This window comes from Hippocampus guttulatus, chromosome 2 (assembly GCF_054856545.1).
Source record: "Hippocampus guttulatus isolate MCC_2025c chromosome 2, RoL_Hgut_1.0, whole genome shotgun sequence".
NCBI classification, from domain to species: domain Eukaryota; kingdom Metazoa; phylum Chordata; class Actinopteri; order Syngnathiformes; family Syngnathidae; genus Hippocampus; species Hippocampus guttulatus.
This window is the reverse complement of record NC_141262.1, coordinates 25,254,561-25,281,651: the sequence shown is the minus strand read 5'-3', so window position 1 is coordinate 25,281,651 and position 27,091 is coordinate 25,254,561. Positions and strand designations below refer to the sequence as shown.

At 45.3% G+C, this 27,091-nt stretch overlaps 3 protein-coding genes and 1 long non-coding RNA gene across 6 annotated transcripts; 2 read left to right on the top strand and 2 right to left on the bottom strand.

Annotated features, from left to right (window-relative positions):
* Positions 1–18: 18 nt before the first annotated feature.
* LOC147209174 (uncharacterized) lies at positions 19–11,487 on the bottom strand. 2 transcript variants are annotated; one of them, XM_086104877.1, is made up of 16 exons: positions 10,505–11,487; positions 8,609–8,645; positions 8,076–8,116; positions 7,945–8,005; positions 7,722–7,872; positions 7,508–7,652; positions 6,426–7,370; positions 4,669–4,798; positions 3,119–3,326; positions 2,895–3,041; positions 1,893–1,930; positions 1,582–1,775; positions 1,458–1,486; positions 1,126–1,300; positions 630–724; positions 19–564 (listed from the first exon to the last, which is right to left on the bottom strand). In XM_086104877.1, the coding sequence occupies exons 1-16, from the start codon at positions 10,593–10,595 to the stop codon at positions 457–459; spliced, it is 2,595 nt and encodes an 864-aa protein (XP_085961003.1). In that variant the 5' UTR covers positions 10,596–11,487; the 3' UTR covers positions 19–456. The 2 variants fall into 2 exon arrangements, with proteins under 2 accessions (XP_085961003.1, XP_085961002.1); XM_086104876.1 differs by having other exon boundaries at positions 2,895–3,047; positions 10,505–11,483.
* Positions 11,488–11,947: 460 nt separating this feature from the next.
* tm4sf5 (transmembrane 4 L six family member 5) lies at positions 11,948–13,841 on the top strand. 2 transcript variants are annotated; one of them, XM_086104879.1, is made up of 6 exons: positions 11,949–12,078; positions 12,163–12,412; positions 12,685–12,765; positions 12,869–13,011; positions 13,169–13,361; positions 13,449–13,841. In XM_086104879.1, the coding sequence occupies exons 2-6, from the start codon at positions 12,239–12,241 to the stop codon at positions 13,464–13,466; spliced, it is 609 nt and encodes a 202-aa protein (XP_085961005.1). In that variant the 5' UTR covers positions 11,949–12,078; positions 12,163–12,238; the 3' UTR covers positions 13,467–13,841. The 2 variants fall into 2 exon arrangements, with proteins under 2 accessions (XP_085961004.1, XP_085961005.1); XM_086104878.1 differs by having other exon boundaries at positions 11,948–12,412.
* A 2,165-nt stretch (positions 13,842–16,006) lies between these two features.
* Positions 16,007–22,143, top strand: LOC147209172 (uncharacterized). Its single transcript, XR_015100185.1, has 2 exons — positions 16,007–16,211; positions 19,277–22,143. It is a non-coding gene; the product is annotated as an uncharacterized LOC147209172 (long non-coding RNA).
* Positions 20,493–26,808, bottom strand: lgi2a (leucine-rich repeat LGI family, member 2a). Its single transcript, XM_086104874.1, has 8 exons — positions 26,492–26,808; positions 26,232–26,303; positions 25,380–25,451; positions 25,244–25,315; positions 25,068–25,139; positions 24,830–24,996; positions 23,871–24,035; positions 20,493–23,134 (listed from the first exon to the last, which is right to left on the bottom strand). Exons 1-8 carry the CDS (start codon positions 26,656–26,658, stop codon positions 22,317–22,319), a joined length of 1,605 nt encoding a protein of 534 aa, XP_085961000.1. The 5' UTR covers positions 26,659–26,808; the 3' UTR covers positions 20,493–22,316.
* Between the last annotated feature and the right edge of the window lie 283 nt (positions 26,809–27,091).

Below are 27,091 nucleotides of genomic sequence, written 5' to 3'. Positions count from 1 at the left end.
AGGTCAACAGACTTTGAGGAATGTTGCAAAGTTTTATTAGGATTTAAAAGCTGGAATGTTTGTTTTGATTTCATTCAGATAAGTTCACCGCTAACTTCATTGAAGAAGCCTAACACCGTTCTGGAAAAAAAATACTTGGTTGCTTAACTCCTCATATACTCTTGCTCACATGTTAATTTGCACTTATCCCGCTGGGGCACTTTGGGGAAACATCCGACAAGATTGGTTAGTTGCGTTAATATTCAAACACGTGGTACGACTCGGAAAGAAAAGATCCTGCGTTGCAACTTCGATGTCTCGTTGGAAGTTTTAAAAGGAACCGAAAGAGTCACGTCAAAGTTTTGAACAGCACGGGGAGGGCGTGGGCGATGCCGACGTCGCATTGTAGACTGAAATCTTGGTGTCCTCAACCTCCACCACGACACCCCAAAATGTCCCGTCAGCGGATCGTCCTCGTCAAAGAAGCAAAACGTAGTTTTTGGGCACAATTCCACGCTTACTGTCAACCACTCCCATAATCCACTGCTTATCCGCAGACTCCACCTGCGTGATGATGTCGCCGGGCTGGAGGAAGAGGACAAGAGCAAGTCATGAACACGTTATTTGATGACGTGTTTCGGGAAGCTCACCTTCACTGTGAGCTCGTCCTCATGCTCGGCTTTGAAGGTAAATAAAGCTTTGGCCACGCCTCCCACCGCGACCTTCTGGCTTGGGATTGGCCGAGCTTGAACCAGGAAGAAAGCATTTTGGTCAGTGTCTTGATCAATTTGGGAATTTATTGTTCTGTCGAGGATTGCAATGTCGCCAGGCCCTGAATGAGTAAAGCAGTCCCAAAGCATCAACTTTGGTTGGGCAGACCGGCTTTAACCAACACCGCCGGTCTTGTCACACTGATTGGACTAAATATTGGCGGACTAGACCACATTTTCTGACCAAATGACACAGAAATCAATGTCATTCCGAAGGGTTCACATCAACATGAGAGGTTTTAATTGGCCCAAATCTTAGGTGGAAGAAAGCAATCGGTTTGATAGTGCGCTGGTCCTCATACACAATATCAATTATGAACTCCAAATATATGACAGTGTGATTTTGTATATTATTTTGTGGATGCCCATGTCTCACCCTTGCAGGCCTGTGTGAAAGCTGCGGGGTAAAGCCCCTCTCTGCCATCCAGTCTCCCCCTCCTCCATTCAGCGTCCACATGCTCGGTCACTTGGATATACGCCCCCTTGTGGAAGGAGAGATCCTCTGCAGTCTGACCAGGGAAGTCAAACAGCGCCACTGCCCATTCCTCCACCTAAATATATGTTTGATAATGAAGACATTTTGTTGTGGCAATATTTTCTATATCAGGGATGCGCAAACTAAAATATTTGCCGTAATATCATGATATTAAGGACAAAGTTTATCCAGAGAACAAATTCATATTTTAACCAGCATCATTTTACACTCACCTCCGTTTCTTTTGGGGGTGTCTTTGTCACTGAGGAAAAACATAAAAATGCAATTTGAATTGTGTCGCATTAGAAGCAAAAGAAAAAACAAACAAAAAAAAAAACAAACAAGAATGTGCCTCACCAGGACTTTGAGGTGGGTGGCCCTCAGTGACTCGGGTGAAGCTAAGCGGGAAGAGCCCGACGCGTCCGTGAAGCTGGCCGCGCCCCCACTGTTGGTCGACAATCTCCAGGAGGGCGATGACGTCCCCCTGGGAGAAGGTGAGCTCGTCGTCCACTGCTCCCTCAAAGTCGAACAAAGCAACGTAACGAAGGCCACTGTGCAGACGGACACAAAGCGGAAGCAAGTCAACAACAAATAGAGTCTTTGCTTTAAGAAAAACAAACAGGAAAAAAATTTAAAATAAACATAGGATGGCATTTGGCGTGTCAGACCTGACAGGAGGCGGCTCAGGACGTTGCTGCGTGGCCGGCTGCACAGACAACACAAGAACAAAACAAGTGATCGTGAAGTGAGTAATTGTGCACCCCTCTCAAAATTTTTTTTGATTGCCTTTTCAGTGTTTTACGCTACACAATTTGTAAAATTTCTGACATATGAAAACAAAACTTTCAGTATTCTTCCTGAAGTCCTAATTGAAGTTGCGTGCCTTCAGCATACCACCGTGTTATGACTTATCATATAAATCATTTGTTAGGCCGCAGGTGACATTTTCGGCTGCCGCTGCTCAACCCGTATTGTTTTGTGGTTTTTGTTATTGTAAAGTGTCCTTGGGTGTCTTGAAAGGCGCTTATAAATAAAATGTATTATTATTATTATTATTATTTTGCGGTAGATGTTAGCTTTAAGCGAGCTGATTATCGTGACACAAAATGACAGTATGTGGTTTGGTGAAAAAAAGTGGCTATTTGAATAGACAATACAGATGTCCTGATTTTGGATCATCTAATCGAAAATTGGGGTCCATCACGTGATTTTCAGCCTATTCGGTGTCACGTCAAAAAGTGGGTTTTATTATTTTCTTAACATTTAAAACACTGGTGTCAAACTCAAGGCCCGGGGGCCAGATCTGGCCCGCCACATCATTTTATGTGGCCCCACGAAAGCAAATCAAATATGTCAACTTTCATGATGCTTGCCAAAATTTCAAATTCTCATTTGTAATAAAGAAGAGTGATACTGTCAGCATTTTATTGTGAACAAACCCCTCATTACAGTAACTCAAACAATAGGTGAATAAACCATTCTTCTCGACTTCTTTATATAGTTTCAGTCATAATAGCCCTCCAAGGGAAACTGTAACTAAAATCAAGCCCAGGGCAAAAATGAGTTTGACACCGCTGATTTAAAAGGTCACAAAGCTACAAAATAATAAATGTGCAAACATCTTGCCAACATTGTCCCCATATCGTTGTGAAATGGAACCAAACTCATACCTTCCACAAAGTCTGAAGAGCGGGTTCCGGGAGTTGCACTGGTGGCAGGACTTCCAGGTCCATGAGGCATTCCGACGTGTTGCAAAGTGGCGTGACGAGGGTGGGTGGTGGCTCCGGCGGAAGGTCTTCCAGGACGATGAGGTCTTCCTGTTTCTAGGACACAAAAGTTTGATAGTGATGTGCTACAGACTCAAATTCCCCAACTCAAACCTTTGTGTTTGTACCGTGCAGACGGGATAGAGCGGATGTCCGGGCTTGGGCCGAGGGGGCAGAGGGGGCCCCTTCTTGGACGCTCTGTGATTGGACACCGTGAAGGAAGACGGCGGCTGAGGCTGGCTTTCTGACGACGGGATGATGGCGGGTAGTGGTGGACGGGCAGGGATGGATTTGATTGATGGAGGTCTAGGGGGGAGGGTCTTCACACTCGAAGGCCTGAAGAGACAAAAAGTTAAGTGCAGAGTGGTTAGGCTACCGCTAGTTTGTGTATAAAGGAGCATCAATGAACACTTTGAATGGCGGCAATTATTAAAAAAAACAAAACTATTGAGTGCTAGCCAATTTAGGGCATTGTGCCTGATCTTCCAATATATTAGAGAATATTGTATTTTATGATTACATAAACACAGAAACCACCAAATGATGGATTTATATTTTCATCACACAAAAAAAGTTTGTTTCTACGGCAGTAGAACATGGGTTGTTTCACCCAACTCACCTAGTTTGGAAAAAAAAAAAAACAACAACGCTGAAAAAAAAATATTTTTGTGCAAATATAGATTTTGCAGGGACCTTTATGCTAATAATTTTTGCTTTGGTGATGCCTCAAACATCTGAACTGTCCTTTTCTTGGATTAAATACATACAGCAAAAATAAACGTGCTTTTGAGGGCAACATTTTTACAAATATCAAAAGTGTAACAATTTAATATTTCACAAACGTTACAAACTATCTGCATACTATTTGGTAGTAGTAGTATTTAGTAGTGTGTGTGTGTGTGTGTGTATCATACCATGCATGTGTTTGGTTATGTACATGACATCATCATTTCTATTTATAAATTTCAATAATCTCAATCATTTTTTCCTCCCCTTTTGCGACACTCTTTCTGTGGCAGATTTAACATGAAAAATACAAATTTCCAAAGATCCACTTTGCTCACAAACATGAAGCATTGTTTGGATACAGGTGATCTCTTCCAAAACAAACCCCATGCTGCCACCTGCTGGCTATAGTTAGTATTTTATTTGTTCCAAGCTTAGCAATGAAACCAGAGTTAGCCAATTTTTTCTCCGCCCGTCCCCATAAAAATAAAAAACAAAATAAAAACAAACTAACAAAAAAAAAACAGTTGACGTCAATGGCGCTCCTTGTGAAGATCCTCGATGGCCTCACTTCACTGCAGCCCTACACGTGTGTTTATTTTCTTATTTAGCATCGGGGTTCTTAATTAAAATTGGTGGGGCAGAGCATGTCTTTTTAAAAAAAAAAAATTTTTAAATACTGTTATTTGGAGGTTTGCTCAAAAACATTCAAATTACACTCTAACGGTTGATACTTTGCAAATGATGCCGACGATCATTTGCATCGACTATTTAGGAAAATCTGAAAAATATCATTTGGTTAACAATTTTGAACAAGGTGTCAATGCAACAATTTCTAACTACTAATAACAATTGCATGGATCACCCAAGTTATGGTTCCCAGACACCCCCACTTTCAGAACCAGTGATCTGAAAAGAACCAGAGAAAAGCCGCACGCGTGGTCGCTCTTACCTCGGGGGGAGTGGAGGCTCACAGATATTTTCAGCCTTTTTTAGGCCAGGAGACGACGGTTTGGCATGGACGGGAGCAGGGCTGGGCACGGGAGCCTTGGAGGGGACCGGATTCGGTTCCAGGGAGGAGCCTGAAAACATCATCAAACCACATGCTTTGAAATGGAAATTCATCTGGAATTGAGCACTTTGGGATGGCAAGCATGCGGCACAACTGGTTTATTTTGTAAATCATGTCCCGGAATCCTGGTGTAGGTCACATGACAGAGTCGTAAAAAGGTAACCCAACAAGTTGGCCAAAATGAGGAAAGGAAAAAAAAAGTATTTGGAAAGTTTGGGGTTGTGTCCACACAAGGGTTAGAATAGTTTGGGATTTTTCATGACAGTTTTTTATTTCATCTTGAAATTTATTGTTCCAATTCATTTTTTAAGTAAGAGTTTTTTTTTTTTTTTTATATATGGAGTGTCTAATGAGTGCGAGACAAAAAAAAAAAAGATACCGCAAGCACAATTAAAATTCTCAAGTGACCTTCCTTCTCTCCAGATATATACAGCAACACCAAAATGTAATACATTTAAATGATGTTAATTTACGAAGACGGCTGCAAAAGAGATTTTTGCTGTAGTTGCAGTTTTAGTTTTAAAGGTTACTTGTTTGTTTTTTTTAACCGCAAGTTTGTTTTTATTTGATTTCAGTAACACAATTGTTTTTTCTCCAATTTTAGTGGCTTTTGTTAGTTTACTCTAATAACCTTGGCCCGCACAGAGAAGCTTCTTCTTCTGTGCGCACAATCGGCCAATGTTGATTCTGAATCGGACAACCGCAACTCCCGCACAGCCACCGCGCACAGTTTGCATTCGGGCTGAAAAGCCGCATTGTGTTGCGGCGGGCGGCTTACGTTACCCACAATGCAACTCCGGGGGTCAGGCAGATGAGCCGAGTTGCAAAGACTCATTGTTGATTTCTCGGATAGGAAGTCAAGACAAGATACTCGAATGGGGATTTTGCCTTACCGCAGGCCTGGAAAGCAACAGGTTTCCTTGTCTCGTGTCATTTCCGGTGACACGTTTTCCTTTTCTTCCAGTGGGTGTGGTCGGTTGACGCGGCCAACAACAAATGCATTGAGAGCAAACAAAGGCCACTGGTTCAAATGTGACCTACTTTCCCTCCCACCTGATTCCAATATTGCTCCTCATCAATTTGTTGGGTCCGCAGTGGATTTAAAAAGTCTACACACCCCTCTTCAAGGGCTGGATTTTTGGGATATAGTTAAAAAAAAAAAAAAGACCAAGATAAATAAATCACTCTGATCTATAAAACACTCTCCATGAGAGGAAGTAAAAATAAGCTACAAAGAAATGTTGGTTGCGCAAGTGTGCATGTCCTCATATTTGAGCTCTGTACAGAATTAGCCAATGACATCCAAACTCGTTTGAAGCGCCTCAGGTTAACCCCAAATCAAGTTTCGCTGTTCTAGTCAGCTTTTCCTGATGAGTCATAATTCCCTCCGCCTTGACTGAGGCGCCGATTTCCAACGAAAGGAAAGTGAACCCGAAGCACGATGCTGCCACCATCATGATTGACGGTAGTTATGCTCTTCTGGCGGTGAGAGGCGCGACACCCTGATGTCATTTTGGAATGATTTCAACCTTTAATTAGCCCATCAAACATTTTCCCATGTGCTTTGGAGATTTCGTCATGGGGGCCGACGGAAGCAATGAGTTGTCCCAGAGGAAAGAGTAAACTACAAGACTTACCTGTCAGATTAGCGGTATCCTGAGTTTGCATTTGCGTCCCCCTGCTGATCTCAGTGAGAGGTCTGGGGGGGCGTGTTGGAGCCACATGTGCTTTCTCGTGGGGTGCGGGCCCCACGCTTGTCCGTGGGGCAATCGGTGGTCTGGCTGGAGATTTGGTTGTGGATGGGGTCTCGATGGGGGAGGGGGAGGGTTTCAGTGGAGGGATCCTGGGGGCTGGGACCGGTGCAATGCAAGGGGGCGTGGAGGAGACGTGAGTCGGAAGGGGCTCTGTGATTGGCGTCAGTTTGGGGTTCAGGACCTCAGGGGGCGGTTGAGAGGAGTCAACGCTAGCCGCTTTGTGCAGGCTTTTGGGTTTCGGAGCAATGGCGGGAGGTAGCACTTTGACAGACTGCCCTCGGAGACGAGGGCGTGGCCGGGGTTCGGGTTTCTCGGCGACCACCTCCTTGTTGGCGCCCGAGTTACCACGACTCCCATCAGGCGCCACCTGCTGTTGCTCAAAGGCCTGGATCCTCGCCCTCAGGGCTGCCATGTTATCGTCGTCGTCGTCGTCGTCCTCCGATTGGCTGAGACCACTGTCGCCACCTCGCTGCTCTGGAAGACCCCAGTCGTCGGAGCTGAAGGCCTCCAAGAGCTCTTGAAGGTATTTACCTTGACTCGCGTCCTGTTTGCCAATGTCACAGCGAGCGCGGGCGGCGAGCGTGGCCAAGCCGTCCTCTCGCAGTTTCACCAAAGTCTGAACCTTGACCTCGTCGCTGACCGGCGTCGCGGCGGACCTGGATCGGGGGCGGGGCCTGGGGCGCTCCGCCTTCTTGGGAACGGGCGTGGCACCGGAGAGCTGCGCCGATTGGCCGTTTTGAGAAGGCGGGGTCAACGGAGTGCCGATTTCGGCATCGGTTTGAGACGGAGTGGCGGGTATGGGCGGACGCTGCGGTTTCACTTGTTTCCCTGAACGCAAATATTCAAATACAATTTCAGACGGTTAGCATGACCGCCTGTTCAGTTTGCTCTTCACAAATAGTTTTTGATATCCGGGTTCAAGTCGTCCTTGGTTACGCCTTCAATATGAGCGAGCGTCTTCTCACCTGGAGCGCCAGTGTCTGTCTGAGTGGCAATCGTCGTGCAAAAAGCTGGATGAGACGACGGCACCGAAGATGGGGGCGATGAAGACGTACGCGCGACCAGCTCTTGTGTCTTCTCCCTTATCACCTCATCATAGGAGGGAGGAGGCTGCGGGCGGGAAAGAGAATCTAAGTTCCACGCGGCGCGGCCCGGAATCAATCACGGTCGTGGCGCTACCTGTATGGACGGCGGGATTGTGGGTCCCCAGATTTGGGTGGGCGGAGGAGGAGGGGGCGGGAACGCGCCAGGCGTACCCGCTAACCAGGAAGGGGAGGGGAGCGGTTCGGCCGACAGGATGGTGATCTCCGGTCGCCTGGCGACGGGAATCCTGAACAGGAAGTAAAGGGGAGGAATAAAAGGCATGTGGTGATGGCGGGGAGAGATGAAAGCGTTGCCTTACCTGGCGTCCGCGTTCCTGTTTCTCTCTCGCTGAGGGTCAGGGAAACTGGACCTGGTGGTGGCTGAAGCGAAAAAAAAAATGTATTTGGACGCACGCGGGAAATCAAATCAGCGGCACTTTTGTGTACTCACATCTTTTGATGGCTGCTCTGAGGGACCCAAGTGGACCTTGGCTGCGCAGAGAGAAAGATGGAAAAACACAAGTTAGCGCAACAGTTAAACGAATCTCAAGATGTGTTAGCATGTCGGAATGTAGTCTGAGCCAGCGTTCTTTTGTCGCAAGGCAGATTAAGATAGGACACCAACTCTATACACACACACACACACACACACACACACACACACTCAACAAAACCACTTTGAGGTTTGCCCTATAAACAAACGCTGACACTGCCCCCGGCTGGTTGCCATGCCAACAGGCCAACAGCCTAAATACTTTCAAGAGTGTGTCAGAGGAAAAGTAAAGGGGGGCCGGTGGGGGGGGATGCAGACACAGCAGAGAGGCGATGGACTTCAAGCACAAAAAGTTTGAACGCCAAAATGGGGCGAGGAACATATTGGGTTGCGCATTCACACACACACGCACACACACACACACACACACACACACACACACACACACACACACAGAAAGAAAAATTGCGGAAAAAATAAAAGTGCTCAACCTGAGACGATTTTCTGGCTTCCTCCTGCCAGGACGGCCTGCGGGGGCACAGACAAACAAGCCAGAGGTTGTGGCAGAAAATGTCAACGTGTCATCGGCTGCCAATCATCCTCAAACAAAAAAAAACCCGCTACATTTCCTCCCCGAATCCTCTTTTCGTCGGCCGGTATGAGAACGGATTTTCCCGATGCCTTTCCACCGCTCTCCTCCCTGCTCTGGACTCCTGACTCTCCTGGCTCATTCCTGACCAGGAAGTCACTGCGATTGGCTGCAGAAAAATTCTGCTACAGTCATGGCGCTCCCCTTAACACTTCCAGATGTTTGCAGCCCCCGCCCCCAACCCAAACAGAGCAGCTGCTTCTCTTGCTCACAACTTTCACTACAGAGTCCCATTAGTAGCTGCGTTTTTGTGTATTATCGATGGTTTATGATTGTGACGTGATCGTGGGGGTATGAAGAGGTGGGTAAAGTCCTAGGCACCAAAATGCAAAGCCCACAGCTCAATGGACACAAAGAATCCCGAGGGGGAAACACCCGCTCAGACCAGACCCTGTTCATGTTAGCCAGATTAATCCCATTAAAAAAAACAGAACAAAACAAAAAACCAACAACATACAGTAAATAATTTAAAAAAGGCAACAATCTACAAATTTCTGGCACTGTTTGTTTGATTGAATCTAATCTGTAGTTTCAGTGACACTTTCAAGGCTGTGTAGGAGGATAATAAGCTCAAAGATATATCCAAGTCATTCTAAAGTTTAGGGCCTCTAAATATAATATTTGACTGATGGCAAGATGTCTGGAAAAAGGCGAAATAAAATTGTGACCATGTCTAGCTGGATGAAAATGAAGGTCAAAGGAAAATGCAAAGAAAAGCGTCAGCGAGATCTTGTTTACTGCTGAGGTATTTGTGCAGCACAAAAGCAAGAGTGGAGGCTATTGAGCTGTCTTCAATATGTTTTTTTTAATGACAGAGAATAAGATGAGATGTTGCAGCCAAAACAACGCTACAGTAATTCACGAATGGAGAATAAAAATACAAATTACTACAGTACAAGGTTAAATGAGCAGACTCGAGTAGATATGAGGCTTTTCTTGTTTTTTTTAAAGGAAAATAAATAAACATTTTTGAGAACATAGCCTTAGCTCTTTAAAAGAGAAAATTATCTTCAAACATCATTTACGTGTGATAACAATTTCTACATCCCCATTATATTAACCTCGACCTTTTATTTTTTTTAGGTATTTTTATTGTCATGGTCAACACACATTTTCCAATAACACGACAAGAAATACGACACCCGAGGCCCCAAGTGAGCCTAGTAAGTCCCAAGATTCGTGAAAATAAAAACAAAAGATAAAAAGATAAGGCAATGCTTATTCGCGATTTGAATAAGGGCATAGATGCAAATACGGCAAGGTGCGGATGCAGCAAAAAAGAAAAAAGAAAGAGGCTTTAATTGCACATGATAACTACCGGTTCTCTGTTGTCGGGACGAAAAAAAAGAATACAACTTGTGGGTAGGAATGAATAGAATTAGGCGGTGGGGAATTTGATGACCACTGTTCGAGTTAACCACAAACCGCTTCCGGAATATCATAACATTGCGACTTTCTCTTGGTAAAATATAACTTTATATTGGAAAAACTGAAGACATCCTGGCAAAGACATCTGTCAATCTAACTTTTTCTCCTCAAAAAGAAAAGTGACTTCGTTATCGTAACTATTTCCCTCTTAGGCAGACAACTTTTGTTTCGTTTTATGAGGGGTGTAGTTGGAAACATTTATCCCTGGATCCTCTTTAGTTTTATTTCGACCCCCTCAAGTAAATTCCTCGCATAACATTCTGAGTCAGGTTGCTGTCGAGTCTGTGAACTGTTGTCTTGTTGTTTTTACCTTCGGTGCCGTTGGACTGCCGTCGGACCACTTGCTCCCTGGTGTCCCTCCTCATACTCTCCTCGTCTTCCTCGGGCCAAGCCTCGGCCATGTCTGCCCGACTTTTGGCCTTTCTTTTCCCAGGCACCGACGCGGTGCCTCGGGCGTGTTATTGTCGTTCAGCGAAACTCACTTCGTGCAGGCGCCGCCAACCATATATTATGTACGTAGGTCGATACGACACGCCCCTTTATTCTACTTGCTTACAGTCGATGCTAAACTAGCAGGCGCAAAATCGTCATTGCATTCCATGTGTGTGGAAGGCGAGTAAACTGGAATCAACAAGGACGCCAGCATATTGTGATACACGCGCTTGTGCAAATAAAAGGAAATTAGAATAACCCTTCACAAGTTTTTAAAAAAAAATATTTGCTTCTCTAAATGGTACGTATTGATAGCACCCGTTTGGACGTTGCTAAAAAAGTACATCTCATGAAAGTTGGTTGCGAAATGAAGAAATTACAAGTTAATTTCTAAATCCATGCATTCCCCTCGATAGGAACTTTGCCCCTGCCAACATGGCCGACACGTACGCACGTCATTGTGCAAAAATGCACTTGGGAAGCTATTCACATCTTGTTTTTTTCCCGCCTACATTTTCTAAAGTCTTTTATTTATATCTTCATTGCTGTGCCGTCAACTCTAACCCTCAACTTGGAACTTTTCTTAAGCATTCGTGATGTCACAGGCGGCCGTGACGTCGACGGTCACGGGACGCGCAAAGATGGCAAATACAGCTCAGGTTGACTGCAATTTAAACCTGCAATTTGAACACAGGCCTGTCGGATCATTAAGGAAATCACGTTTCCTGTGTCATGGTAAAACAGAAACACTTATTCCCACAAGTCAACTGGGAATATGGAACTAAAGAGTATCACACTGCTAACACATTCACCATTGTTCTACATTAAGAGCGACACAAAATCCTGGAGAGATACATTAAAAAGAATCCCTTCCATCGTTAAAAAAAAAAGTGTGCTAAAATTAATGACAAAACTATTTTATTTGTAAAAAATATTTCATTAAAAAACAAACAAACGAATACTGACCATGCATCTCCTTCAAAATCGAATTTGTGAAATGCTGCAAAAAGTCTAGTTCATTTTATCACCTTTTCTTGCATGGACTCTTGACATCGACGATTATTTTATTAATCTTGAAAAAGCGGTTATCAGCCTCAAGCTTGTTAAAAAAAGGTTACATTAAAAATCATTAACGTGACACTTAATCTGATCCTGAAAAATACACCAACACAATAATGGACTCGTTTTGTTTTTTTAAGATGACTCCACATCACTAGATCACACCAAGTTGTCTCTCCTTGAGTCTCAATGGTAACACTGGAGGGAGCGTGCCATGAGCGTGCTATGAAAACACGAGTGAGCCTTTCACCTTCACCCCCTGCGCCTCACCAGTCAAACGTCGACAGGCCGCGCAGAAATATTCCAAGCAGCTCATAAACAAGATCAATTCATCTCGAATAATGGCGTGAGTCGACTGGGAGATAATCGATGATCACCTGCAGCCTATCAGAGGTGGAAAATAAAAGCGCACATCCACCCTTGGTGGCCTTTGTTCCCTGCCTTGCTTCCTTCCGCTTTGACGTGTTTGACTTTCAGCGAGTGACGCACTCAGTTTGCTCGCCTCTTTGGCCGCTCGAGCTTGTGGCAGCAAAGCCGTCGAAAGCAAGGCAGGATGTGTTGTATGGGGAAGTGCGCCCGTCTGGTGGGCCTGATCCTGCTGCCTTCGGCCTTCGTCTGCATGATCGCCAACCTGCTCCTCTTCTTCCCCGACGGTAAACGCCTGGAAAATGATCAGATCTCCCTGCAGGTGTGGCTGATGGGGGGTCTCATCGGAGGAGGCCTCTTTGTGAGTAACTCGACAACCGCGGACATTATTTTGGGGATTCGTCGGCAGGGTGACGAAACCGCCTCAGGCCAACAACGTTATGAGCATTTCTCGAAACACTTTTGAAAAGTTATCACTGACTTGGCACTGAAAGGAACTTTTCGAAGGTGAAGGTGCCAATATTGTGTGGCGTCAAACGCTGCCCAAGGCCTCATCACATGCCTGGCGAGAACCCTTTTGGGGCGCAGGTGACTTTTTTGACCCCCCCCACCCCCAATTTTCGCTGTTTTCAGATGCTGTGCCCGAGCTGCTCTGCTATCAGGGCCGGGGGCAAGGGTTGCTGCGGAAAGGGTTGCTGCGGCAACCGCTGCCGGGTGAGTGGTTGAGATTAGATTGCCATTAGATAGCAAAGGCAAACATGAGGGCGGGGGGGTGTGGCATCCAGATAACATCCGGGGTTCATCTCACCGCTGCCAGATGTTGAACTCGGTCTTCTCGTCGGCTTTCGGTCTGGTGGGCGCCATCTACTGCTGCAGCGTGGCCTCGGCCGGCCTGGCCATCGGACCCAAGTGTCGCGTGGGGGGAGACATTTGGACGTACCCCTTCGAGGAGCTCGGAACGTGAGTGCCCTCTCCCGCCACCGTCTGCCTTCTGTGCGTCAAAGCAGCTATTGCAGACGCTCTTTGAACGGGATTTGACTGAAACCAGCCGTGTTGCATTTGATGCTTCGGGAGGGAACCACAAAACCTAACGTGGGAAACTGACTCGTCCTGCCAGGGGCAGTGAGAGTTACTTGGTGAACCAGACCTTGTGGGACGTCTGCCAGTACCCCAAGAATGCGGTGATGTGGCACGTGGTTCTCTTCTCCATCCTGCTGACGATGAGCGTGCTGCAACTGGCGCTGTGCGGCGTTCAGGTGGTCAACGGCTGCCTCGGCTGCATTTGCGGGGACTGTCGCGGGAGCAAGGAGGTAGGCCAGCCATCAGGATCCGCAACCTCCTGCCAAACATCTGACAAGATTTTCCCACGCAAGCTAACTCTGGTTTCTCCCCCGCAGGATGAAAGCGGGTTGTGAAATCGGCTGCCGGGATGCAAGGAAATCCTCACGCATTGAGCAATTCGGGATTTTCTTCACTATAGCTCTCGTTATAGCAGTGATACTGCAGCTAAAGCTACTTTGACTCCATTTTGTGTACATTTTGTAGGAATGTAACAAGTGGCCACCATCGAGGCGGGGGGCCAAAATTCAATACTGGCGATATGATAACAGTGAGCAAAAATATCACAGTATTAAAATTACAGCTCTAAAATTACCTATTTTTTAAATGACAGGTTAAATAAAAATGTTCTCGTTGACCACAACCTATTTTTTAAACAAAATCTGAAATATTTAGCATAAGAGAAATGCATGTTAAGTTCAAATAAATGTAAATAAATATTATTCATCTTCTGTTTTAATTCTTTTTCATAAATCACATCGCCGATGAGCTAGTTTTTCAATACACGTGTTGTCCTTAGGACTAACTAGTACCCGCCATCATCTTTTTTTTTTTTTTTTTGGACAATTCATATCAATCAGAGCAAAAAGGCATCAGTGTTTGTATTGTCTCTTTCATTTGTGTTTATTGCTGAATATTTACAACTGAAATTTGTCCACCATTTGGTGCAGTGCTCCCCCGAGTAGCACACACACAACTATATTTCTCTGGGAAACCCGGAAATCTGATTTTTAACAATTCTTGCAGCCTTGTCCTCAAATTGAAGTGGCCATCCCAAGCGCGTTCAGCTTTTGGACACATTACTGTCATTTGGAAAGTCTTGCCACATGGCCACATCCTGAGCTCTTTATATTAAATCAAACACATTCAGAGATCTGTTCCAAGATATGTTAGAGCGGCACCCAGTGGAGGAGTAATGTAACAGCAGTCATTTCTAAATAAGAATGCACAGTTGTTGTTGATCAAGAGAAAGCCCGGAGAGCACCGGCTCAAATTTGTGTGGAGAGCTCTTGAAATTGAAAAAGTGGGCATTCAAGCACTTCATGTCATCGTTTTGTTCCATTGTCAAAAATGTAAATGAACAAATCACAGTTTTCCAATTAAAAATGCGGAAAAGGTTCAAACATGATGAATCGCGGCTAGATCGCGGCCAGACACGTCTCCATACCTGTCAACTCATACGGTTTAGGCCATAGTTCATACGGATTTTGTGGTGAATCTTACGTATATGGCCGTATCGCACAAATCATACGGATTCTGAAAATTTCCGTTTTTTTTTTTTTTTTTCCCCAAACAGGTAGTTCCGTTTGCTTTTGCCCAGAATGGTGCTAGTCTACTCGAATGCTTTCATTTCCGGTAACTTAAGTAATGCCACTAAGTAGAATGATGATTAGAAATTAACCAGACATTGTATTATGGAGATCTACAATAAATATCATTGAAAATTTCGTGGGTTTTTTTCTGGCGTTATTATGACATATAAAATGCTTTGGTATGTTATAAGGATTTTTTGCTCTTTATAAGGATTTTTTTGGTAGTTTATACAGGTTGACGCTCCGAAAAGTTGACAGGTATGCGTCTCGTATGTGATTACACGTCTTATTCCGCGTCTAATAGGATTGTTGTTGTTCAGACAGGGTCAAAGGTTCGCGTTGTGACGAGGAGAAGGAGGAGGAGGAGGTGGTGGTGCAGGTTAAGCCTTTAAGCTTTTGTTGTCGCACGGTGGCTTGCTGGCAATTGTGAGCTTTGTAACCTTCAAGTGTAAATATAGTCTAAAAAGGACAAGTGAAATACTTGCTGGCTCGGGAACGGACGGGCGGGCATAAGTACAAGAATGACGTAACGAGTTGGCTGGGCCTTCTGGCTCTGCGCTCCTGTTTTCCCGCTAGCAGGAATCAGCCGGAATCCTTGTTGTGTGCTTCACTTGTTTGTTCCATTTTTAACCAGATGGTTGCACTTTTACTTGCTTTTCGCATTTATTAACCAACATTTGGAAGCATGTGGTCAATGTGTCATCTTGGTTTTGGCCAAGACAGGAAGTGCTAAATCATGAAGGGCACACAAACCTAGCGGGTTTTAGACATTCAGAAGCCATCAAAAGCAACTTTCACTGTTGCCCCTTTCCTTTAGCTACAGTATCTTAGCACTGCCAATGAGCACTATTTTATCAATCAGCTTTATTAAGCCACATTTTTGCAAGTGGTGAAAATATACATTTGCGATCAGCATCACAAAGCTGAGGAGCTTTTGGAAAACAAAACCTCCAAAGCCACTTTCACTGACAAAAAAAAAAAAAAGCCTTAAGACACCACAGCAAGTCTGCCATTTTGATTTGAAGTGGCTTAAAATGGAGAACCGAGGAGATTTTGCGTGGATGTTCCAAAGATTGATTCACAGACTAGCCAGATTGTCTTTTAACAGCCGTCCTTCATATTTGATGCCGGGTGGCCCCCGTGATGTCATCAATGTTGACAATGAAGCTTTGTAAACGTCTCAGTAGTCATTTGGTTTGGGAAAACATTCACGGTTGATTGGATTTAAACGCATAATAAGACTGCTGTAACAAATGAGCGCTTCAGAAAGAAAAAGGATCGGGCTAAGTACTGGACGAACCTCAGTCACTATGTGATGAAGGCAAAAGCTTGAAGGGCGGCGAGAAGAAGAGTCAGAGAGGGGGAGGAAAAAAAAAGAAAGCAGGCGTGTCCTACACTGCTGGGGGGGAGCTATTTAAAGTTCACTCGGTGAGTGCAGGGAACACAAGGAAGCTTTCCATTGTTGGCTCGCACCTCATCCCGCTTCCTCAGCAGTCCTCTTGGAGTCAGGTGGGTGCTTTGCAAAATCCACTGTGATGATTTCGGATTGCGGCTAGTTTTTGTTTCGTGAAAATGATTTGAAGAGAACACAGCGCTGTCCTCAACCTGGTTGATGACACACGTGTGGTGTGTGCCACTCTTCAACGCCTCATGCTTGGCGGGGTTTAGTTTACCGTTGACAAGAGGAAGTCTTTGCATGCGGACCATCAAAACATGCGATCGAACGGGTGATGGCCGTATGACGTCGCTCACGTCCGCGCAGCTGCCACCTGCAAGAAAGAAGGCAGTCTGTGTCAGCGGCGTATTTGCATCGATCAAAAGTGAGAAAAGACTTCATGTCTTTTGGGTGCAAACGGACAGATGAGCAAGTGCCGCGACTCCGGTCGCAATCGTTTGACCTGACCCGGAACATTCGAAGGAAAGGGAAAAGTGTGGCAAGCTGCGTTTTGACCCACGGTTGTAAATAGGCCAGGTCTCCCACCCGCTCATTCGGCCTTTGCCTGTTTCTGCAATGTGACCTAATTTGCTAATCTGAATTTGGAATCCCGCACTGCTTAGGTTGACATTGCACAAGATTGACAAAAAGAACACTACAATGCAGCTCTTTACCACTGTTTTTAAAAAACGGACCAAGAGTGAAAGCAATTAGAATTTTTAGTACAGACAGGCATGAATTGTAAAAGTCAAAATACGCATGCAAGGATGGAAAAAAAAAAGGTCAATGGACAATATGGACAATCTGGTCATAAAAAAGTCATAAACAATACCAGCTGTCCTACCTACTTCGAGTACTGCAGATGATTGTCAAATGATGTAGTAACTCCAGTACATCCATTTTTACAATATGTTTGTGTCAGCTAAATAAAATATTACGGTACGTTGCAAACTCTTTGCTGTTGACAAAGTGTTATATAGTTTCAAAAACACTACCAGTCCATAAAAAAAAGTATCGTAGCACATTCAAGTCAAGTCAAGTCAAGTCAACAGTATTTATAGAGCACTTTCAAACAGCCATCGCTGCATACAAAGTGCTGTAGATGGAGCAATTTAACATGCACAATAAACAGTAAGACAAATCTGTAATAAAGGCGGTAGAAAGCACCAAACAGTAAAACCAAGAACAAATCTAAGTCATGCTGAGTCGAATGCCAAAGAATACAAGTGAGTTTTGAGGAGGGTTTTGAAGATGGGCAGCGAGGAGGCTTGCCGAATGTTCAGTGGGAGGTCATTCCAGAGAGAGGGACCAGCAACAGAAAAGGCTCGATCCCCTCTGAGCCTCAGTTTAGTTCTTGGTACTTCTAATAAAGTCTGGTCCACAGACCTGAGGCGCCGGGCAGGTGTGTAGGGGCGGATGAGCTCAGAGAGGTAAGGTGGCGCGAGATTATTCAGAGATTTGAAAACAAATAAGAGGATCTTGAAAATAACTCTAAAATGAATGGGGAGCCAGTGAAGGGATGCCAGAGTAGGAGTTATGTGCTCCCTCTTACGAGTACCAGTCAAGAGGCGAGCAGCTGCATTCTGGACCAGCTGAAGGCGCTTAATGGAGGACTGGCTGACTCCAAAGTAAAGGGCATTGCAGTAATCGAGCCGGGATGTGACAAAGGCATGAATTACTGTCTCAAAGTGTTCACGTGAGAGGAGAGGTTTTATTTTGGCCAGCTGTCTAAGGTGAAAGAAGCTGGATTTAACAACGGCACCAATTTGCCGATCGAGTTTGAAATCACTGTCCAGTTTAAGGCCCAAGTTTGAGACTGTTGACTTAAGATAAGGAGACAGGGGGCCCAAGTCTACAGGATGGAATGTACAAGGGCCACTGGGACCAAACAATATCACCTCTGTCTTCTTTTCATTGAATCTCAAGACATTTTGTGCCATCCAGGTTTTGATTTCTTCCAGACAGGATAGGAGTGGCCTTAATGAGAAGGCGTCTTTCTTGCTCAGTGGGACATAGATCTGGCAGTCATCTGCATAGCAGTGGAAGGGAATACCATGTTTCCTTAAGATGGAACCCAATGGGAGCAGATACAGCGAGAACAGCAGAGGCCCCAGAATTGAGCCCTGTAGAACACCACATGACAGGGGAGCAGTGCGTGACTCAGAGCAGCCAAGGCTGACACAGAAGGTTCTGTCAGCTAAATAGGACCTAAACCACTCAAGAGCACTGCCGCCAATGCCCACCAAGTGCTGCAAATGAGTCAGCAGAATACTGTGATCCACTGTATCAATTTCAATTCAAGCTTAAAGAGAACAACCCACAAGGCTGTGAGTGCACGAGGCCCCTAAAAGTAATCTTTTCATCTACAAACAGTATATATTTTAAATGTTAAGGTTGCAATGACAACATGAACAGTGAATATGTCAGGCCAAAAGACCATACTGTATTTATGTGAAGTGAAATCCATAGACTCATTTTTTTCCCCAAATGACTTACAGTATGTTAAGTCAAAAACGGTTATTTTATGTTAAAAAAACATTCTTAGACGTCAATGTAAAGAATTCTTCCAATTAAGTACTGGCTGGAAAGTGGTTGTCAATTTTAAATTACGCGGGGTTGTTGGCATCTGTAGCTCATAATCTGTAAATTAATTTTGTTCCTTTATAAATTAATTTTGTTCCTTTAAAACTGAATCAACCGGTAAGCAAACTAAGTTACTTTTATTGTCAAGTAATAAGTAAAGCAACACTGTTTTAACTCAACGCGGAAGATCCATTTCCAACATCCCATCGAGCGAACAAAATAAAATGAGCGGGGACGCCGGACATAACGTACGAAGCTTCCAAGTGTCATCATCCAAGACGGCGGTTGGTAAAAATGCCAACAAGCCCATGTGAGGAATTGAGACTGCTCCATATTGGGTCAAAAAGATTCTGTGAGGGGATTGAAGCAAGGCAGAAAATAAAAACTCGACAACTCACCTGGCAGGTGATGTCATACGTCGATTTCTGTATCGATCGTGAACTGACGTGTCGTCATCTGAAGGTGGATTAGAAATCGGTGGAATAATTCTTTTCACCATAGCGTTTTCTGACTGGTCTAAAATGATTTTACCGGCCCTGTGGTCTTTCCTTGACAGTTTAGCATCATGGGTGTGAAGATGCTGCAGTGTTTCCCCTTCTACAGACACTGCAAAGAGCGTTGCAAAAACAAAGGCTTCCCCACAGCGGCAGGTGAGATGCACATCTGACGACCGAATCGCAGCCTTTGGGCTAAACTCGACTATTTGCTGTCACCCACAAAGAGGAGAGGAATCTCCGCGTGGCCTCCAGCGACGGCCTCGTTCGGGGCTCCCACGTCTATTTCTCCTCCAAAGCCAGGATGTCTTTTCGACACCAACTGGACAGCAACGTCAACGCGGTGGATGCCACCGACTGAGCCAGCGAGCGTGTCGGGACAGCAAAGTACGCGTCGGCGGCTCACGTTCGAGTGCTGAGCGCTGTGATGGTGCCTGTGAACTTTTTACACTTGACAACAAGCAGCAGAGTTTGGCCGGCCGATAGTGAGCGATTCTTGCAAAAAAAAAGAAAAAAAAAAGTGGCTTCAAGATGGTTCACGCCGCTCCCGGCTGAAGCTGATTCTAGAACTAAACAAAACTAACAAGGATAGAAGTTCACCTTGTGTTTTGAAAAAAACCACGTCAGCCTAACTTAGCTTTTATGCTAACGCAATGCTAAACACCATTGACATGCTAACGGTTAGCATTGATCATCGGAGGTTTAGAAGCAACACATGTAGAATACGACAGGACTCGCGGACATCTATTCTTAAAACCGCAACGAAAAAGAATGAGTAGCCTTCTTCTTCGTTTGTTTCTGGATAACTCTTATAACAGCAATGCCTCCCGGTGGTCAAGCCGGGGGACACTAGAAGGAGCGGCACACTGAACTGGATTGCAGCATTAAATCAGTTTCATTATTTACATTCTATTTAATTATGTCATTAGGCTACATTTTTATCAAGTGAAATATTAGAGATTGCTAGTTTTCCTTATTAAAAAAAGTAACATTTTTTGCCTTTTTAATGCTTTACTTTGCATGGTCTTTTTTTAACCTTACTATACCTCACTGTACACACGTTTAACACGACACATTTTTAAAACACTTTCTTATACATGTCCTATTTTTTAACACAGTGCTAAGAACGGGTCATCTTAAATGCCATACAATACAATCTATTGGTTTATTTCTTTAAGCCTACTATTCGTAATAATAGTTTAGGGTCAAGCTGCAAAACAGCCATTGAGTCCTCCCGTCCCAAATCGAAAGCACGGAGAAGTAATAGTCGAGCCCAGCTTGCAATGTTGGCTTTTATTATGTTGACATTCGGAAAGCTTGGATGGATATTCATGACGTTTCTAACATCTTTTGCTTCAAATATTTGCTTTCATGCTCTGACAAACTGCTGAAACAGGTTGACGTCCTTACGCAAAGCTGTTGAGATCCATTTTGGAGGGCCAGGCTTGTCGTCTGCGGTTTTTTTTTTTTTTTTTTTTTGAGTACAAATGTGTCATTCAGAAACATGTCTCATGTCTCATTTGGTGTTGGATGAGCGTTGCCTTGTCCCCCTCCCCCATTTGAAACATTGTTAGCGGTGTGGCATCTTGACCGTAATGGATGACCATCATTGAAGGTTTGTGCTTCAAGACATGCAGAGGAGAAGCAACGGGCTGCGACGCCCGTTCACGACGGCAACGTGTTGAGAAGGCAACAAACGGGACGTTAGCACGCGGGCTTCCACCCGACGGCATGGAGCTCACAAATGGTCTTTTCCTTTTTATTTATTTTTTTTTCAATCACACCTCAACATTTGGTGAAAATTTGAGAGGGTGCAGTGAAAAATTCCAGGTTAATTTTACATGGATAGAAGTTAAACTCTCCATCGGGGAACTGGAACATTTGAAACTTTCCATGGGGGGATTCATGGCAATAAAGCAGGAATTTACAAACTTGGAAGTTTAGCTCCTAGCATAATTGTGACTAAAAGAGCAAAATGTCATTTGAGTACAGCTGATTATGCTTAGTGCAGGCGATGGAGCGCACGCCCCCGACATGCAACGTGCATTCCGACGTCACATGCACAGATGATTTCGAGACTGGGGAATAAAGCAGGCGTGCTGCCTCGAGTGATGCGCAAAGAATCTATGAATGAAATGTTCAAACCGTGCTACCTGCCACACCGGCATGAGGTATGCGTTTAATCCGGCACACTACATTTGTTAATTTCTGTTCTGTTGTATTTAACTTTAAGTACAAGACATTTGCATTTCATATCATACTGCTTGCTTTTACAGAGGTACAGTTTGTATTTTACTGATGTGCAATATATTTTAGTGGAACATTTTTGGTGGTGCTTGGTGTAAAAGAATGGAGAAAACCTGATTTGGAATTTTGGGAAGGGAGAGGTGATTTATTTTTTTTCATTGATTTTTGGATGGGGGGGTGGTGCTTTTTCGTTCATGATTTTGCTACGGTGAAATGAGCAATTCTTTGCTAAATTTGATGCAAGTAATTGTCTAGATTATGATTTTTTTGTGCTAATTCAGAATTTGCTCTTTTTTTCCTCTAGCACATCAAGTGTTCATAGTAAAATAATAATAATATATTTAGTAATATTAGGTTAAGAAAGGGGTAGAATGTTTTTCTGAAATATCATAGCTGTAAATTAAATGCGTGGTAAAAATCCGTCTGCCGCAAGCTTTTACACGTCAAACAAATAATGAGTATTTCAAAAACCTGATGTGCCAGAGAAAAAAAAGTCCAGACATTTTTCAAATCAGCATCAAAAATACATTTAGGGACACATAAAGCAATCTCCACTTAAAATTTGCGGGTTCCCCAGTGTAATTAATTGTTCAATCAAATGCTAGTTGCAAGTAAATCTTTTGAAATGCCGTCATAGAATGTCTGTTTCAGAGAAAATAAAAATATTCCTATTAAGGCTTCAGTCTGAGTTCCCCATCTTAACGTCCTGGAAATTGACACGGAACTTCTCTGAGATTTACTGGAAACTTTCTGAAAAAACAAATCGCACCCATTTGCGAGCCAAATCCCGACACGTCGCTCCTCATTTTGCGGAAGACTTTGGATTGTCCGAGCCCGGCAACACGGCGCAGGGACTCACGAGCTCAAGTCGACGATGACGTGCTCCCAGATCTGCGTGCTGCCCTTGAAGCTGGACGTAAAGATGAAGTCCCGTCGGTCTGTGGACACGGGGGTGAAGGATCGCGGCGCCTGGATGTAGACCTCCTTGAAGCGCTCAAACGCGCTCTGCTGCTCATCCCACAGGAGGATCTGCGAGAAGGTGTAGTCGCTTCCCAGGGCCAGATAGTGGCGCTCTTTGAAAGAGAACGGCTGCAGGATCATGGCGCCGCGCGACGGTAGCGCCTGGATCTCCGAGAACTGCTTGGCGCCCCAGTGCAGCACTTTGGAGTCTCCGATGTAACGCGTGACGGCCAGGTAGAGCTCGCCCTTGATGCGGAAGTGCTTGACCGCCACCACGTCCTCCGTGTCGGGAATCTCGCCCTGAAGGACAAACTTGCGGTTGGTGCGGCTCCACTGGTAGATGACGGGAACCTGCGAGCGGCTCGCCAACAACAGGTGTGCTTTCCCGTCCAAGTCGAGGTACTCGGCGTCCGTGTCGCGGTACCACTCGTGAAGGGACTGGTAGGAATAAAAACCGTTGTCGTTCCACTTGTAGAGGGTGGACAGGCCCGCTTTGGAGCTGTCGGCGATCACGAAGAAGCGATCTGAGCCGATCTGAAAGACCTCGATGTCGTTGGGCTTGGAGATCTTGGACACTTCGATGTCCTGGAATTTGGTGAAGGTGCTTTGGTCCTCGTCGAACTTGTAGATGTGTGAGCCGCCAAAGAGCTGAGCCACGATGACGAATACCTGGTCCTCGATCACCACCGACTTGCATCCCACGATGGACTGACCTGAAAGAAAGATGTGAAACCAGACCAGCTAGAGTCCAAAAGTCCACTGCGGCTCGCCGAGGTGGGATTTCCTTGTTTTTGGGATCACTGCAGAATTATCCATCCATCCATCCATCCATTTTCTAATCCGCGTGCCCTCACAAGGGTCCCAGGCGTGCTGGAAACTTTCCCAGCTGCCTTCGGGCAGTCGGCGGGGTAGACCCTGAACCGGTTGCCAGCCAATCGCAGATCAGATTTATGATTGCCAAATTGAGTTATAGTCACTCCTTTTCCATTGTATGCCCTTATTTAGCTTACTTACTGGTAGTTAAGTTTCATACTGATGCGTGCTGTCGTTCGTGCGCCGATGTTACACGAGCTATCTATGTTACACGAGTTGCTGAATAGAATACACCTCAAGTTTAAAGAGCAAGTGACTTGGAAGTCTGGCAAAAACTCGGCTCTTGGCTCTCAAATGGGTCCGGGAGTGCCCCTGTAGACCCCTTTAGGTGCTGTAGCAAGCTAGCTGGGTGCTAACTGCTAACCGACATTGACTGCTTTTTAATGTTAGCACCCAGCTAGGTTGCCGGGTCCACCCAGCTAGGTTGCTGGGTGCTAACTGCTAACCGACATTGGCTGCTTTTTAAATGCCATTTATGGCCTTAATTTTGACCGAAATCCATTCAATGGCCCATAATGCTTTTTTAATGACCCGCGGAAAACCCGAGGACTGCCATGAATTGGAGGACAAGCGTACCCGTGATGTTATCATAAGTTCTGAAGTTCATTTCAATGTGATCCCACTGGAGGACCATGCAGCTCTCCACGCCGGGAGCGGCGACCGCCACGAAGACGTCGTTCTTGTAGCCGAACGTGTCGACGGACAGGGATTCTGAGCTCACGCTTTGATGCAGGATGAAATCTGCCAAAGGGAATTCTCATCGTCAATGCTGAGTCATGCACCAACCGACAGCTTCCATTTCGAAGCAATGTCATTTTGCCGCCTTTCTCCGGATACTTGTGCTTCATCTCACTCTGCGCAGTATGCATTGCAATGCAGGTATCCTTTTTTTTTGTTCCAAATTAGCTCTCTGTTTAGTTTCAAAGATGTAAAAACTGCCAGTGTTACAAGAGAGCTCACTTGTGATAGCCTTAGCGAGGCTACAACACAGTATTTCCAAATGCTATGACGTTGAACATAAATTTGCAGTCCTGGCCGAGGGCACATACTTGTAAAAAAGATTAGCAATGAAACTGTTTCTTTAAATAAATTAGCCTCATGGGGCTAACTGGCCGCACCACAGTAACGTCAGCATTTTTCCGTCCTCTGACTGGTTTGTCAGAGGAAGCAAAATTTGACTCCTGGAAAATGTGTCCGTAGCGATCTCTCTCAAGTCAAGTCAATTACAACTTTATTGTCAAATGTGCCACACCACAGATGAAATTTCCTCCCTCTTAAACAGACAACAGACAACAAGAGGAGCCGCTGCGGGTGCCCGCACCGCCATCAAAAGATATAGCGATAACAGATGCCGAATGTATATTTTTTTCCCCACATTATCCGTTTGAATAACAGCGTAATCTTATACTAAAATAAGCTTCTCCTGTGAGTTTGATGGATTTCATTTATTATTCAAGCGTTCTTTGATCGTGTTATGAGCTAAATATTGTTTCTGGACGTGGCGTGGCGCAGGTTTGTGTGTTGTCGTTTCTCACCCGTTGAGACGCACTCGTTTTGCAAGCTCATGTCATTGAGGCGGCGGTCCTTGAGGTCCTCCGGCCCGGCGCACGACACGTCGGACACGGTGGCGTTGGTGTTCCGCAACCACGTCATCAGCCACTTGGCTCGGCAGTCGCACTGCAAGATGTTGCCACGCAGGTCGCTGTGGAAGATGACCGCTGACGTTTTTGACTACCACAAAAGCAAAAAAAAACCGCGTATTGCCAAACTTACAGTTCGATGAGCGACTCCAGCTCGCTGAAGAGATCCCGAGGCAGCGCCTTGATCTTGTTGTTTGCTAAAGACCTAAGGCCGCAAAAACAGCCGGACAACCAAACACAACAATCGATAAAAATCTTCTCTGCCGTCAGTTCTTTTGGTAAGAGCCAGATGTAAAGCGAGGAACATACAAGTGGGTGAGGTCCCGGAGTCCTCGGAAGGCATATTTGGAGACGGTCTCGATTTTGTTGCTCTCAATAAACCTGTCCAAGAACAACAACTTGCTCAGTCTGTTTACCCAACCTTCATTTCCTGCGACACACTTACAGGTATTCGAGATGTGGAAGGCCAGAGAAGGCATCATCCCTTATGGTGGTAAGAGAGTTGGAATTGAGAAGCCTGGAATAAAACAAAGGACAGACGCATGTGAAAGGCTGAAAGGACGGGGGGGGGGGGCAAACTTCATTTCGAAACGTGCCGTGGATGCTGTCGTCACACACTGGCAGCAGCACTTAGGTAGGGAGAGTGATGGCTCTTGGTGGCAAGCCAAAGACTTGTCCCACTATGCTTGCAATAATTGCAGAGGTGTTAGAAGCTTCTAAAAGCTTTCTAATAGTTTTTATTAGGTCATCAATCTATGTGTGACTTTCATGCACAAGCTACAAAACAACCTCGAGCTCCACAGTTCCCCAAATAATCCACACCAAACCCTTATGATGAATGTCTTGATTTTAGTCGGCATGTGCACACATTGCCACTAGATGGTGCTAAAGCTCTTGCCGAAAAAAGTCTCCCTTCTGCAGCTCGTTTTTTTTCTTCCTGAAACTGATTTTCCACTCCATTCTCATTTCGAATACATATTTTTTTTCAATTAAAGTTTTACATTCTACAGGATAATAGTGGGGTAAAAAGTTTTAAAATCATTTAATTTTTATCTCATTTTTGTTTGTCACACGGACGTGCTATTTGAACAGAGTTGCGTAGTCTTTTCATATTCACCGTCGGTTCTCTTCACCGCCTTCATGAGTGACTGTGTTGATTGTGTAAAAAAAAAACAAACGTTTTTTTTCCCTCTTAATTGTATCATTTTGACAACGGGTGCCCATTTTTGGGGATGAAGCACCTGCCCCAAAATGTTTGGGCACGTGCCTGGTTGATGAAAATAAGAGTAGCTCTTACAGCAGCTGGAGTGACGGCATGTGCGAGAACATCGCCTCTTTGACCTCTGAGAAAGTGCCATTGACGATGCTCCTGCAAGCACAACAAAACATCATGTGTCAACACGGAAACATGTAGACTATTATTTGGTTGATGCAAAATTACAACTCAGTCTTCTGAAAACGTTTATTCGCCCGACTTACATTCGTATCTTGCGACTGCGTCAACTAGCTGGCTGGGGGTGGGGGGGGGGGGGGGCTTGGAGGCCGGCGAGTACTTACAAAGAAATGATGTCGCCGGTGCTCGTCCTGGGGACAGAAGAGGATCCCACGCAAATGATGGACTCCTTAGAGCAGCTGCAAGTTGAAGGGCAGCGGGCAGGCTTCTTCGCCAGGCTGCCGCACAGGCACACGCAAAGCAAAACCCAAAAGGCTCCCATCGGCGGCATCCCTGCTGCTGCTTCTACTGGGCTTGCATGAGGCACTCGGAACGGAACCGGGCGGGCAGGCAGGCTGGCTGGATGGCGCGTTTCCACCCTGCACCACGCGACGCAGCACCGGACGGCAGCGAATCAGCGGCAGCACCCTCCCCACCCCCACCGGCCACTTTCATTATTTATTAAATAAATCCTTGTCCTGCTTAAACAAGCAAGCGCCGCAACACTGACAACATCACGACAGCAAATAACGGAGCGGCAATAAACCCCGAACGCGCGTTTCTCAGCGGCTACAATTCAGAACCCCCCGCGCCCCCTCATCCTCCGCCCCCATCACCGCATAAAGACAAAACAAACTGCAGCATGATGGACAACAACCCCAATCAGACATGTCTTATTAGGTCGACCTTGTTAAAAATGTAAGAGTTTTCAAAAGACACCAACG